The following is a 16,204-nucleotide window of genomic DNA, read 5'->3' as shown; positions in this document are numbered from 1 at the left end:
ATTTAGGATAGAAAAATTAATATTTTAACTTATATTTTAATAAAACAAAATGCACTTCCGGTTTTGACTGTCTGATTTTCGAAAAACAAGGTAAAATTGCTGATTTTCATGCTTTCAAAAATCATATTAAATAACATCACTCAGGAAAACTGGTCACATCAAACCATGATATAATGTTTAACTTTGAGTTGATACAAAAATATCATGTTTAAAAGAATACACTTAAAAGTAGTTAGCCAAGGGGAAATGCCTATAAACCAGAGGTCCCTCTGCCTGTCAACATAGACAAAGAAGAAGTTTCCAATCTCTATGTATACATGTATATGTTTCTGTAAACAATTGTTAGCCTAAGGTGAAGTTACAATACTTAACAAATGCAAAATGCCCTGCATATTCAATGTTTACAATGTAAATAATTTCGGTTTTTGCAGTCTGGCGCAGTGATAGACTGATAGTCAACTAACGCGCGGTTATTTGAACGAATGGAAATATAAGACGACACGCAATATATTTTGTTTATTGTTTTCTCATTCACACATGCTTTTTATGGTGTATATCACATTTTGTGTTGTATTACATTGGCTTTGTTCTCCGCCATCTTCCACATGTGTAATATGTTGTCATATTTATTCAGAAACATATATACATATATGTATATATGTTTCTGAATAAACATATGACAACATATTACAGAACATATATACATATATGTATATATGTTTCTGGTTTATTGTATATACATGTATATGGAGTTTGCTTTCGGAATAAAATGAATTGAATTGTGAAACTTCACATTTAATTTATTTCAATTGAACTGTTCACAATGAAGGTGATGATAAGTGTAGTATTAATGTTTAACTGATAACTACAGATGTATTAATATTGCAACTCTGCGAATTTAAAGCCATTTCGGAAAGATAAATTTGTACATGTAGTGGAAATTTAAATCCTCTCCGTCTTAAATTTCTTTCTCAAGAAATAAAAACGCTTTTGAAAAACATCTTCAATTGTTATCCAAATATGTTTTTTTTTTATTAAGAAAATACTTATCCATCCATAGAATACAATGTATTGTCCGACGCTAACCCCTTCGGAACCATGTAAATTACCCCCGTAAGGCCTCATTTTTTCCTTTCGGACGACAGATGGCAGCACCTAACAAACATGGAAGACGAAAGTAACTGTTGGCGGGTTTTAAATTAAAATATATTTAATTTAACTCGCTTGAGGAAAGGCCAATGATAAAACATAGATACTGACAGCTTCACGGAATCAAGATGGGTATATTGATCGCCAAATTTCGTGTAAGTTCATTATATGGAAGGTATTTTTCTACGTAACAGGATGGATTTCCGTCTTCACTTATTGACTAGATCCGGACTCAAAAAGTGAAAATAGACCCCGAACTCACTCGCTACATAGTCGAAAATTACTTTTTCTACCAAATGCCGATTCATTCACTATAATGTAAATCAACCATAACACCACTAAGTACCTAGTATTACAATGTAACAAGTACAGTAATTTCTATTACGGACGGTAATTAACATTGACCTACTGTACGTGTACATTTCTTATGGTCATGAGTCTTTGATAGCATTGCTTGCTATTGATAGATTATTATGACTTTTTATTTCTAACAGATACGACACCAGAAAAAAGTACTTTCTACCGTGTCTCTGTTAAACATAAAACCCAGGCTATCATGCGTGACGAGGCTCAGTTAATTATAACGACACTTTTAAAAATTTAAATATATTTGCTAATTATATTATCAGCTGACATATATCCCTGGATTAACTAATTTCATTGACTTATATTTATCTTTGCACACTGCCATAGTTTAAGCAGAAACGTGTTTGTGTTAAGACTTTAAAACTGATTAATTTTGATTAATAACATATCTGCATGTGGACCAAGGATTTATAAATGAGAAGGATTTTTCCCTCAAGGTTTTGGACAAAGATATCATGAGTGCTTTTGCGTTTGTGCACTGACCGTGACATTCAGTGCCGACTGATTTTCCTTTGATATTCGCTGACGCAACATTTGATGTAACGTTTGCGGGTGTCTGGCAGACTTACCGTCTTGCTTTTCTGACACGGGCCTTCATTTCATGAGATGTCTAAATCCTCCATCCTTAAAACAAGGATTAGACATTATGAAATTTATTAAGCTTTACATTGGTGGTTCTTTTGACTTGATAAGACAAGTATTTGCTTTTACTCTTGATTCATAGGCCTCTCATGTGGTGTTTAGTAGTGTAAAGAGACATAGCTATAGATAAATCCTTCTCACTTATTTATAAATCCTTGATGGAGACCTTTGATTTAAAGGGACAATTAAGAAAATCTGAATTTCCAACAAACATTACATAAAATTATAACATGGTATACTTACATTGTAACAAAGTTCAGATATGGAGGCATGCTGCTTTCAGTGAGGTAGGCCTAGCTAGCTCCCTAAAAAAGCAAGAGGTTTTGCTGTTGGAAGGGCACAACATGATTAATATATATACTGCAGACTTCCATTATTAATAAACATTCAGACATTCACACATGCAAAATACACACTCAGTATGTCACATACAGAGGAGGTTATCCTAAAATGACCTTATAACTTTGTTAAGCACAATGCAATATATTTTATATAATTAATCAACCAACCAATTTGAACAGAAGATCCTTTTAAAGAGACTGATCACTCTGTGGTCCATTTCACTAGTTGTGCATGATCTGTCTTTGGTCCAGGAATAAACATATTGTGCATGATCTGTCTTTGGTCCAGGAATAAACATAGTGTGCATGATCTGTCTTTGGTCCAGGAATAAACATAGTGTGCATGATCTGTCTTTGGTCCAGGAATAAACATATTGCGCATGATCTGTCTTTGGTCCTGGAATAAACATATTGTGCATGATCTGTCTTTGGTCCAGGAATAAACATATTGCGCATGATCTGTCTTTGGTCCTGGAATAAATAAGAGTGATAGATGAAAACAACTAGATTTTGACAATTCAAGATTGAAACTGCTATTTTTCAAAAAGCTCTAAATCAGTTTGTCATTATTTTTCATGTTCCCTTGATGTGCATGTTCCATTTAAAAATGCTCCACCGCCAACAGAGCATAAACAATGTTCATCATTTGAACATTACCTTATTCGCCATAATTAGCACCCCTATAAACGCCCCTTCCTTTTTCTGAAGAAGAGTTAAAGTTGTATAAACGCCCCATCTTATGGATTTAACGCTGTTTTACAACATGTCATGCCTCTAACATTAGCATTGCATATCCCATATTACATGAACTTGTACGTCTTTTACATGTGAATCACGTCTCACAGGATAAAAGGCATATGTATGTTATTGTAAAAGATTTATGTACCATGACTCCATTAGTACAGAAAGATTTAAAATATGGCTGACTTTTTTTGTTCACAACTTACATTTTGGTGCATGAAAATATAAATTTTGAGATATTTATAATTCTAAAGCATATCATTATTTACTGAAGTGTTTATATTTTACAGAAAAAACCATCAACAATTGATGTGTTAGAACAGATTGAAAAGGTATGTATACATTACCATCTCTATAATATCCGTACAGCTGTAATGTTTTTAACATGCAAGTTATATTTTCCTTTGATTAAACATGTTACTATTGTGTTTCCAGCAAAAGAAATCTTTTCTGTTAGCTGTATACAGCCATGATTATAAAGACTGTTCATATAATAATATCCTCAATTCTCTTGCAGTTAAAAAACCTGCTCATTATCTAAGAGGATGCATGGAAATATAATGCCTTGAGTGTCCAGTATGGTAGTCTAATGTTTAAAGTATCATTTACTGTTTTATCATGATTTCCTATATTTCAAGCCCTGAACACTTTAGAAAAGATAATTGTCACCTTTTATTGTATATATACAAATGTATATGTGTCTAAATATAAGACATGATGTAACAAACATTTTTGTTTTCCAGGATATCACTCGTTTACAGAAGTTTCGACTACGCAACCAACAGCAGCAGAAGAAGTTTATTGGATGCCTTATTTTGTACTCGATTGTTTTGTATATAATTGCTGCCTTAGTGCTTTATTTCGTCTATTTCCCTCCGGACTGGAAGAACCGACTTCTCTACTCGTCCCCTCTGCTAGTATTCCCGATATTGTAAGTACTACTATAAGGATATCAATATGATACAAAATGTACATCTAGAGTGTTCTCACCGAAGTACACAGATGCTTTATGAACTACTTGCATCATGCTTTATTCATCTTCAACAATTCACATGTTCAAGTTCTTGACAATAAGATGGGATACCATATGTATTGTATTAGATCTGTATGTAGTAAGCTGGGATGAAGGGCAACCAAAATGTCGTTGATCTTCATCCAAGGTCATAGAGGTCCATGCATGTTTCTATTGCCTTATCCTCTCAGGTCAAGAGTGACCTGATATGCTTGTAGCATGCTCAGATCAAAAGCAAAGGAATAACTAACATAAAATATTAATTGTATGCTAAAATCTTAAAATATCATACCACGTATCTTAAAAACCAAGATTCCAAGAGACAAAATATATTGGATGTGAAGCATTATAGTGTTATGTATATGTACACAATACGTTCACTGTATAGTTTGTGTGCAATGATGGCCAATTTAGACCATATTTTTATCAGGTGATTTTTGTGGGTCTATTAATGTATTGTCTATATCGAGATGTTTTGTCTCTCCATCAATAATAGCTTCAATCGAACATTGAGGATTTATCTGCAATCATCCATTATTTTATTGACAGAATATGGCTGATCAAGAAATTTCTCCATTGGTATTTTGTAAAAAGGATTACGAAAAATGGTAAGGAACATTCTGCTGCAGAATAGATACACATAATATATCTCTAGTCCATCCACATGTACATTAATATACAACTTCTGGCTCTTTTGCTTTCATAAATCTGTTTATCACATAACTGGCTCGTCCAGCCATGTCATAAATATTGTAAGACACATGCATGTGTAATAAAACTATTATGACGTCACATGTAAATTTGATGTCATAATATCTGTATGAGGTCGCATGATTGTGTCAGTAGATGGAAACGTCACATCCGAGCCAGATTTCTACTATTTTATATAGAGATGAAATTTAAAGTTTTGCTTATATTTCTTTTAATACATATGTAGATAGAAAGTTATAGGATAAATAGAATCTTACACTTGTGACGATGTGATATGAAATTTATCAAACTCGTTAAATAATTTGATATGCCACTCGCTTAAAGGCTTGTGGCAGTATTCCATATCGCATAGTCACTCATATAATATCCTCTATGTCTTGGATCATTATAAATTTCCATTATAATCTGCTTATACCCTGGAACCCATTCATGTTCAGCAGTTCCTCTGTACTCAGACTTCAGATATAACTTTATTGTCATTCATTTGCCTTTCTTTAATGCAGATTGTTGTAAATCTACCATGTTGACTTTTGCAGATCTTGCGCTGAATGAATTGCGAGAAAACAGAAAGCAAATTGTAAGTGTTACAGGTGATCATGTATATATGGGTTTAGAATGAGGGGTCAAAGGTCAAAAGTTTGTAATTTAGTAATTCACTGGGACACCTTTTAAAGCAAAGCAAGAAATTATTTACCATAATACAAATTCAGTGAATATCTCAACTTTTGATTTGTATTTTTGAATTGAAACATAATTATTATATAACAATACTTATGCACTGATGAGCTAAATATCAGCTGATTGGTTTTGATAGTTGGAGGAAGTCATGGAAAAGGAGACCTACAAGAAAGCCAGAGAAATTCTACAGAAATTTGATCCTGCCAGATTTAAAGAGTTGGAGGTAAAACTAAAATAACCAACAGTTTGATTTGTGTATCCATTAATCTTTGATGAGTGTGTAGTACAGGTATTTCAGGTCATTCTGTTGGAAATCAAATCTATCAGCCTATAAAACATTAGATTGGAAGTTAGCTGTCTTTTCTTCTGAACACTGTAATATTAAAGGGATTAGATGTCAGTCCATCAGACTGATCCAAACAAAGATGAGGGGATAGGCCTAGAGGAGAAATTAAGCCATATTGTGGTACAAATCAACTTCTCTCAAATTAAGCAATAGTAATATTACATAGTTGATTTGTAACAGCCTAAGATTATGAGGTTAAAATTGTACAAATAGTTGGCCAAACCCCTCCTCCAGGTTAACTGAGAGACAAACAGGGTCTTAATTTTCTTTGACGTGCATTAGAGTCTAACTGATAGATATATTGGTGTGTTGACAGCCCCAAGTTCCAACCACACCTAAAGTATCTCCTCCAGGATCTACATTACGACATCGAGGGAACACCTCAGGGACAAGGATATCACCTCAGGAACAATTTAGACCTACACACACACAAATGCAGACTCAAGGTATCAGACCAGGGTTACAGCCAGGTATGACCCCTGGGGTACGACCAGGAGTGACCACTGGTCAGCGACCAGACATGACTCCCCGTGTGAATACACCTAGACCAGCAGGCACTGATACACCACAAATGATCCGACAGGGTGGCCTTCGACCTCGCATGCTCATGACACCCATGCACAATGGTGTGTACACATGCTTTTTTGTGCTATTGACCTATATTGTATTTGAGCAAATAAGTGCACATAATGATATTTGTTTTAATAAGATATTGTTATGGATCCAAAACCATGAAACCACTGTGTTTACAACACATCAGAAATATTGCATAAAATTTTTTTTTTTTTGTGTAAATATACATGTATAAGGAAAATTGATGGTAATCTGATGACTGTATACACATAGAGACAAAAATAAATCAAAATCCCATTAAATAATGTTGTAGAATGTAGATTGATTAAATGCCATATTATTTCTATTTTGAATTTTGGTAAGTGTACTGCTTACTCTGTGTATTTTTGCATGCACCTATTTTGAGTGTGATTTTCGGTTGAAGTGAAGCTTGTTTTATTCCATTCCAGTTTCCTCTGTCAATGTTTGTTACATTGTTGTTACCATAAATATCTAAAAATAAATGTGGTCCTGTAGGTCTGTCTACTGGAGTCATTGTACACCTGTCACACATTTCCTTGAATTTAATCAAATTCAGCTAACAAGTTCAACTACCACAGATGAAGATGATTGATTCTTGGGGTTGATTTTGACAAGATCAAGTTGTTCATTGTTGATATCAATAGGATTTGTTTACAGGTTGTGATATATGTTTATGCTGATAAATTTATACGTACAGGTGATTTACCTGTGGGCAGTCTCACTTTCCTATTATGACTGTTAATCTGTGACCAATCTGAACATCAGTCATATTGTATAGAGAAATATATAGTTACCGAGTACCCGTGTCATTTTATATTAACTGGCGACATAGTGGTCAGATGTCAATCATCTGTGAAACAATTTATCAAAGTAATAACGAGATAACACCTATATCTACTAAAGGTATAAACCTGGTTATGATATATGAATATTTCATTCTTTCTCTTGAATAGCAAAAGTATGAAATTAAATATCCTATTTCCAGGCACAGATGGTGAAAATTGCTTGAAAAATCTGTTACATTGTATGTCATTAGTCTTTATGTCTAAGTTGAGTTTAGTAAAACATCATATGGATTTTAGTAAAACATTAGAAATACTTAAGTATCATCTATGTACATTTTCTATGGCTGACAGGTAGAACTCCTGGCCCTCCACTTCCCCGCCCGATCTTGCCCCGAGAGAGAAGTACCACTGACAGGCTCCTGGAGTACCTAGTGGGGGACGGCCCACAGAACAGGTTTGCTCTCATCTGTCGATACTGTCATAGTCACAATGGAATGGCCCTTAAGGAGGAGTTTGAGTATCTAAGTTAGTATTCCATACCTCATTTATATTGTATTGAAGCATTGATCTGTCTGTCCATCTGGCAAATCTGTCACTTTTAAGCAAATTTCCAAAGAAAGAAATTGAAATTAAAAACAAACAAAAATAAAATTTAAAAAAATAACTATGAAGGATACAAAGCACCATTTTTGACCTGTAGCATGATTTTGAAAATAAATGACTGAATTCAAGGTTGCATTATATTGATGATATAGGCTGAAATATTTATGATATTTCTTCTCATTGACTTAATAATGTAGTTTTAAAAACTCCTTTCTGTCACAAGGCAATGATAATGCAGCTAGTTGTTTATGCAAATTAAAGTTTTCTGTGCTGCATAAGTACATTTATGGATATACTCTGTTGTAGGTTTTCGATGTTGTTATTGTTACCAAATGAACCTAGCTAAGAAGCAGAAGCCATACGCTCCCAAACTGGACACTGTTTCACCTATTCGGTCGTCAGGACCAGGTAAGGAATATTCAGTCCTAAAATAGTGATTTTTTTTGGGGCTATATAAAATTGAGAATTTTTTTCTGTATTTTCTTACCGTAATATATTAATGTTTTTGGAAATAAAGAATGAAAAATCTCCAAAATACATGTATACATATATCAAGGAATAAAAAAGAACTTTTGCTTTCATACCTCAAAAATGACAAGAGTTTGAGAATCTGATCAAGTGTTTGTTTCTATTCAAAATTCTTATGATACAGCTGGATGATTCAAAGTTTTGGTAAGAACACAAAAATAACAATCGTCTGGAAACAAATGAAAATAAAATGCAGAAACATAACTTTAATGAACCATTAAAAACTCATAATATGAGCTGTTGCTTTACCAAAATTACGTCTTCAACTGTAGGTGCTTCAAAACCTGATGATGCAGAGAGTGAAGATGAAGAAGACGAAAGTACTGACGAAACCTCAGAATCTGAAGAAGTGAATGGTGGGGCTAACCAGCATAAAGAGGAAGGAGCTGTTGGAGGTCAAATAGAGGCCATAGATCAAGCAGAAGGCAAGGGTCAAATCAACAGCACAGGTCAGGCAGAGGTTAAAGGTCAGGCAAAAGTAGAGACTATCACCAGTTCAGAGGAAAATACGGAGCAGGATATGGAAATTGATGGCATACATCCGTTAGATGAAGGCAATGAATTGGATTCTGGGAATGGAAGCAATATGGACAGTTCTAAGGATGAAATAGTAGAGGCAGAAGGGGCGCCTGAGAAGAACTAGGGTTACAATTGTCTTCAGGTGTAAATTGTTTTACGGTTTAAAGTTGACAGTGTTAGTAATGGTGGTGGGATTAATTCTGAAAGTGACAACCATTTCCCCCAGCTTTTGATGGGTAGTGGGGCTTTAAAACACTTCCACTGTTCCTCTATAGTACAGTTCAACCTAATACTGTATTATGGACTACATGATATTTTATATGTACTATCATAGTTTTGTGGCTAGTCCATACAAAAAGAGTACACAGTAATAAAACTTAAGTTATCAAGAGACACAGTATTTGTTTGATACAGCTATACAAAATAAATGTCAAACATTGATATTTTGAAAGTGCTAACACGATGATATGACAATATAAGCTGGTCCTATTTAGGTATTATTTAGGTATATAATTTTCATTTCTCTAAATAATTATATAAGTGCTAGAAAACCATTTAGTATTTCATAGTCAAAGCTTATTATCAATTTCTTGTCTATCCTTCCATGGCATATAGAAATCATTCTGTGTTGCTTGTCTCTCCTATGATAGCAGGAAAGATGTTTCATACTGGTATTGAAATTACAGCAATAAAATGTATCAATTTTGTTAAATATTAGCTATATTAGCAGCTTTAGTCAGAAGCCTTGATAGTCAGCATGAATCCTAGTTGGCTGACAAACAGTGGTCTTCCAATATTCATTTCCACCAATTTTTTATCGTTTTGGATAACAATAGATGTCTGGTGTTAGGAGTGTTGACTTGAAATCCAATTTGGTAATTCAGGAATGATTCAGAGTGTTTTCAATGCAGAAGGTAAATGTTTGTCATCATTGTGGCCATTTCTAAATCCAGATGTTAGTATGAATTGCCAGCCATAACTGATAGCCCACCATATTTAATCTTCATTTGTAGTTTTAGCCACTGGATAGGTATTAGTGTACCGATTAATTGAGTGCCAATTTTTTAATGTCCAGACAACAAGTTACCTCTCAGAATCTGATATTTTGGGGGTTAGGCTAGTTAAAATCACTGATCAGACAGTATTGCTATGTTAAAAGTATGCTTATCTAGTAAACCTAACATTGTATTGATGATCCAGAATATTATTTTGCCTTTTCCATGATAAAACTAGATATTAAGTAGAGATAGTCTTGGTACACCTAGGAATTTTGTTGATTAAATTTAGTGAAGACCATCAACCTGAGGTAGATTTGTCTCAAACTTGGTAGTTCATCCTGAATGGTCAGATGGCTATTATGTTGAATATTGAAGTTGCCTATTCAGTTGACATCAAAAGTCTATAAATGTAAAAACAAATTGTCGGTTTCCTTATATACCATCATCAGTATCCAAGGCCTCCGATTATATTTAATGTTACTTTTCACATTAATGTAAAAACAGTAATTGGATGAATTGGCTAGGGAAGATGCCGATATAAAAATGTATTTTTCACTCAAATCGCAGAATGTTGAGATGTTTTTCACTCAGGTTCCAATTTATACTCTGAATGTACTCTAAATACTACACTTTTGGTATGATAGATGTGGTGTATTGGCAGGAATGGCTTGTGTAAATTATGTTATTAAAGAGTTAACTGCCCTTGTGTGTATAACGACTTTCGGATACTGGTATGCTGTTTGTCTGTGGGAATGTCATCTTTCATTTGTTTGTAAGACAACAACAGAAGATAGATGATCAAACATGACAATCAATACAACTGTCCACAAGAGCAGATGACTCTGTATTATAATGTCATTGTGGATAACTTGTGAATGTTAGCAAGACAAATGAAGTGAAGTACTATTTAATTGCAAGGTACATTATTAAATTTATTATCCTAAGAGTACTACCTTGAAGTAGAAATTGATGACTTTGTTGTTGTCTGTATTTAATTTATTGGTGGTGTTGTGTACGTGTGTGGTAGAGTCAGGATTTTGGTGTGTTTTGTTCAATCCCACCATATATAGACTTACTAGTATAACTGGTTTAGGTGGTGAGTGGTTTGTTTTCTATGTTTTACTGTGTTTTTATTGTTGTGTTGATATTTATAGTATGACCTTTTGGTGTTTTCTCCTATATTTCTGCTTTTTGTGCTATTTACCTGTCCTATAAGACCGTCTGTGTCTCTGTGTGTTCTTCTTCTTTAAAGTATAATTCATTCAGATAACTTCAAACAATGATGATACTCTATCATTTTCTCTACACTCTCTCCTTACTCTCTCAGTCAACTGTTTTATAAATCCCTGCAAATTTAATCTGTCAATATTTCATGTGAATATATAACCAATCATGAAGTGATATCATAATAATTTGGTCAAAAATTGCCCTCTGGCAGAAAGTGGTGTTTTGGCATAAGTTCTCAGTAGAGAAATGAGTTTCTATTTCTAATGTTATGACATTATTCTGTAGAAAATCATTTCTCTACCACCAGTGGAAATCTAGTCAGGGTTGAGTATCATGCCATGACAAGTAGCTAGCATTAAGCTCATGTGATTTGATATGCTGTAGTATTAGAGTAGAGATAGTATTTATTCTGTCTTTACACATTACAGAATTATCTGTCATTATTAGTAGATATTGATTGTGATGTCAAATAATATGTTATACAGTTAGAAAAACATACGTTGCAATAAATGCCTACTCACAAGAGCAGATAACTCTGTAATTTGCAAAAATAGAATTGTTCATTCACTAAACCCACCCTAGATATAGATAATTAAAGTCACAATGTGCTCACAAATAGCGATAGTTTTAATATAATAAAGATAATATTGATAGTTCATTCACTAACCCACCCTTGATGTTGAAAATTACATAATAATTAATGTGAAGTTGCAATGATGCAATGTGCTCATACATAGATTTATCCTAGTGCTGCCACACGGCTACTGTAGTGCAATAGGTTTACAAGTGTCATATTATTCTCTGTTAAAATTAATATAATATTGTTCTAGAATCATTCCAGAGATATAAGTGACATGAACTTTACATGTGGATTGCTATAGGACACCTTGAATTATACACACGTGTGTTTAAGAATCACAAACACCTTGATGAGTTAAAATAAACCTTGATGAGTTAGAATACACCTTGTACTGTAGATTGACCTCGGATCAGTTTGTTATTTCTTTAAACCCAGAGGTCTGTAATGGTTTTACTTAAATTTTGAATTCATGAAGCCTGATGGGAGATTTCCATGAATGTGTTTACCTCGTCAGATAATTTTCAGCACTTTATGTATTTTGTCGTAATTATGTATAAAGACAAAGATGAAATTGGTATAAACTATTCACTTTTAACTCTTAAATGATTGCAACATTTTCCTAAACATAGCCTCATTTGTTTTTTAATTTGACTTTAAATCAGCAAATGAACAAAATTTGTCTTCAATACATCTTGATACCATTTTGTTTGATATGTATAGCATTATATTTATATTCAAAATATAATTTTGATACATGTGTGTAAAGTTAATGCTGATGAAATTGTGATAATACTTTTGTTTGAGGAGTAATTAGACATTCTCAGCTAATTTGTAAAAATTGTAAAAAATAGTCACAAATTATCGCCTTATTTAAAGATTCGTAATTTGCAAGGCAGAACTCATTTCAATTTTTCTCAGAGTTATTGGTCTTTATTTTTCTTGAATGGGACAACATAGCTCTAGCTCAGCTCTAGAACGAAAATGGGGAGGAATTTGTCATAAAAGGTGTCTGAATGCCTTTGTTAGAAAAGGTTTCTGTACCTACAAGTATGGCAAGGTGTTATGGTAAAGGTGCGATGCCTTTGTCATAAAAGGTGTCTGAATGCCTTTGTTGGAAAAGGTTTCTGTACCTACAAGTATGGCAAGGTGTTATGGTAAAGGTGCAATGCCTTTGTTGGAAAAGGTTTCTGTACCTACAAGTATGGCAAGGTGTTATGGTAAAGGTGCGATGCCTTTGTTGGAAAAGGTTTCTGTACCTACAAGTATGGCAAGGTGTTATGGTAAAGGTGCAATGCCTTTGTCATAAAAGGTGTCTGTACCTACAAGTATAGCAAGGTGTTAAGGTAAAGATGCGATGCCTTTGTCATAATAGGTGTCTGTACCTACAAGTATAGCAAGGTGTTATGGTAAAGGTGCGATGCCTTTGTCATAATAGGTGTCTGAATGCCTTTGTTAGAAAAGGTTTCTGTACCTACAAGTATGGCAAGGTGTTATGGTAAAGGTGCGATGCCTTTGTCATAAAAGGTGTCTTTACCTACAAGTATGGCAAGGTGTTATGGTAAAGGTGCGATGCCTTTGTCATAAAAGGTGTCTGTACCTACAAGTATAGCAAGGTGTTATGGTAAAGGCAATGCTTTGTCATAAAAGGTGTCTGTACCTACAAGTATGGCAAGGTGTTATGGTAAAGGTGCGATGCCTTTGTCATAAAAGTACTGTACCTAAAGTATGGCAAGGTGTTACAGGTGTTATGGTAAAGGTGCGATGCCTTTGTCATAATAGGTGTCTGTACCTACAAGTATAGCAAGGTGTTAAGGTAAAGGTGCGATGCCTTTGTCATAATAGGTGTCTGTACCTACAAGTATAGCAAGGTGTTAAGGTAAAGGTGCGATGCCTTTGTCATAATAGGTGTCTGTACCTACAAGTATAGCAAGGTGTTAAGGTAAAGGGCAATGCCTTTGTCATAATAGGTGTCTGTACCTACAAGTATAGCAATGTGTTATGGTAAAGGTGAGTCTGTACCTACAAGTATAGCAAGGTGTTAAGGTAAAGGTGCGATGCCTTTGTCATAAAAGGTGTCTGTACCTACAAGTATAGCAAGGTGTTAAGGTAAAGGACAATGCCTTTGTCATAAAAGGTGTCTGTACCTACAAGTATAGCAAGGTGTTAAGGTGAAGGTGCAATGCCTTTGTCATAAAAGGTGTCTGTACCTACAAGTATAGCAAGGTGTTATGGTAAAGGACAATGCCTTTGTCATAAAAGGTGTCTGTACCTACAAAGATAGCAAGGTGTTATGGTAAAGGACAATGCCTTTGTCATAAAAGGTGTCTGTACCTACAAGTATAGCAAGGTGTTAAGGTAAAGGTGCAATGCCTTTGTCATAAAAGGTGTCTGTACCCACAAAGATAGCAAGGTGTTATGGTAAAGGACGATGCCTTTGTCATAAAAGGTGTCTGTACCTACAAGTATAGCAAGGTGTTATGGTAAAGGTGCAATGCCTTTGTCATAAAAGGTGTCTGAATGCCTTTGTTAGAAAAGGTTTCTCTACCTACAAGTATGGCAAGGTGTTATGGTAAAGGTGCGATGCCTTTGTCATAAAAGGTGTCTGAATGCCTTTGTTAGAAAAGGTTTCTCTACCTACTAGTATGGCAAGGTGTTATGGTAAAGGTGCAATGCCTTTGTCATAAAAGGTGTCTGTACCTACAAGTATAGCAATATAATTGTGGCATTTGTAATTTTCTATTTACATGTATGTATTATTTGTGATAAAACCTGACACCATTTCCAATATTTGCAGTTACTGTATTTATCCTGAGAAGTGCACATGGATTTTCAATGGAATATTATTTCTTTTTCTAATTGAACTAGCAATAATTCTTTAAATTCATAGCTTTAGACGGTTTATTGTATGTACAAATACTGTGTATGTATACATATTTTGTTTAAAACTTTGGAGTTCTGTAGACACTTGGTTTGCTTATAATCAAAATTGGTTATCAACACGTAATATGGATTTATTTAAGGTTTTGTTTTGGTCAGCAGTGGATTAGTGGTTTAGGTGTAATATTACTAGCCCTCCATGTCTGTTTCTTTAACCTAGTTTTTTAACCTAGTTGGAGCAGTTGCTATATATATATAGGTTACTGTTCCTTCACTTTAATTAGATGTTTACACGATAAAACAATGGTGAGGACAAGGGAGTATGAATATTATATAAGTCCTTGGGTACTTAATAAGATAAATACAGTAATATGGTTTTGTGTATTGATGGTACATGTATTCCAGTGTTGGTTTAATTGTTTAACGACATTAAATTGGAGAGTTTGAGTTCTGAAATAGTGACTTTGTTGGTGTAAACCAGTGTGCTACAGAGTGAGTATGACGGTTTGTGTATTTGTTGTGTGTACAAAAAGATGCTTTATTGCAAAATAATTGAAATGTTTCAGATGCTATTGCTAATATGTAATAACTGCCATATTGGAAAGATGACTATGAACTATGAATTGTTTTTAAGAATAAAAAGTCTGTATTTATTTGTAGCTGGCTAAATGGATTAAAAATGTATTTATTTGTAGCTGGCTAAATGGATTAAAAATGTTTTTGTAGCATTAAAAGTGATATTCTTTGACGTCTTTAATATTTCAGTACATGTTTTGATTTTAATTTTTCGACTCAAATCATAAATAAATCCATTACAGCATTACTTTTAGTTGCATTCAATAATTATGTCTCTATTAAAAATCCACAGCAGCACTTGCGCCAGGTGTTGGCACCCTTGAGATTTGTAACTATGGTAACCAAATGGAAATTGGTATAGATGTATTTTGAATGTGTTATGCTATACACATATATTTTTGTTTTGACCAAGATTGTTATTAAAACTTAAAGTGAGAAAATTAATGTCTTTGTTTTTTGTATCTGTATCCATTTCAAGCTGTTGAAAGTACCATACTGGAATTGTTCCACTACTATACTGGTAATATTATGTAATGGTCTTCTTAAATTCAGACATCCCAGTGAAAAATAATGCCCATTCTATTTTTTCAGAAAATTCTTAAAGAACCTGTCACTATTACTCACCATTATATCTCGATATATATGAATATTAAAAAGATATCAAAAGAACAAAGCACTGTACTATATCAATATGAAATAACCATAATTTCATCTATTCCATTTTTTTGTGCATTTTCATTTTTACCAGAGAGTTTTCACTATTTTAATTTTTTTTCTGAATTTTGCACACACTTCAGTATTTTGTCTAGCTCCTCTGACAATAATTTATGAAAAATGATATTATTTCAAAAATGTAACAATAGCAAATGTGCCAATGTTATGGACTAAGTACATGATAAATTCACGAAAGATATATTTTACAATATATACG

General features: G+C 33.7%; 1 protein-coding gene and 1 long non-coding RNA gene across 7 annotated transcripts; one reads left to right on the top strand and one right to left on the bottom strand.

Moving 5' to 3' along the window:
• Positions 1–1,062: 1,062 nt before the first annotated feature.
• On the bottom strand, positions 1,063–3,005 carry LOC138320627 (uncharacterized). The gene is made up of 3 exons (XR_011208222.1): positions 2,667–3,005; positions 2,401–2,462; positions 1,063–1,155 (listed from the first exon to the last, which is right to left on the bottom strand). It is a non-coding gene; the product is annotated as an uncharacterized lncRNA (long non-coding RNA).
• Positions 1,146–15,713, top strand: LOC138320626 (endoplasmic reticulum junction formation protein lunapark-B-like). 6 transcript variants are annotated; one of them, XM_069263740.1, is made up of 12 exons: positions 1,146–1,304; positions 3,530–3,571; positions 3,983–4,170; positions 4,801–4,859; positions 5,499–5,539; positions 5,777–5,863; positions 6,303–6,612; positions 7,717–7,890; positions 8,275–8,376; positions 8,769–13,433; positions 13,563–13,759; positions 13,864–15,713. In XM_069263740.1, the coding sequence occupies exons 1-10, from the start codon at positions 1,278–1,280 to the stop codon at positions 9,137–9,139; spliced, it is 1,401 nt and encodes a 466-aa protein (XP_069119841.1). In that variant the 5' UTR covers positions 1,146–1,277; the 3' UTR covers positions 9,140–13,433; positions 13,563–13,759; positions 13,864–15,713. The 6 variants fall into 6 exon arrangements, with proteins under 6 accessions (XP_069119841.1, XP_069119843.1, XP_069119842.1 ...); XM_069263742.1 differs by having other exon boundaries at positions 13,563–13,994; positions 14,058–15,713; XM_069263741.1 differs by having other exon boundaries at positions 13,563–14,329; positions 14,508–15,713.
• The last annotated feature ends 491 nt before the right edge of the window (positions 15,714–16,204 follow it).

This window comes from Argopecten irradians, chromosome 4, assembly GCF_041381155.1.
Source record: "Argopecten irradians isolate NY chromosome 4, Ai_NY, whole genome shotgun sequence".
NCBI lineage: Eukaryota > Metazoa > Mollusca > Bivalvia > Pectinida > Pectinidae > Argopecten > Argopecten irradians.
This window is presented reverse-complemented; position numbering and strand designations above follow the sequence as displayed.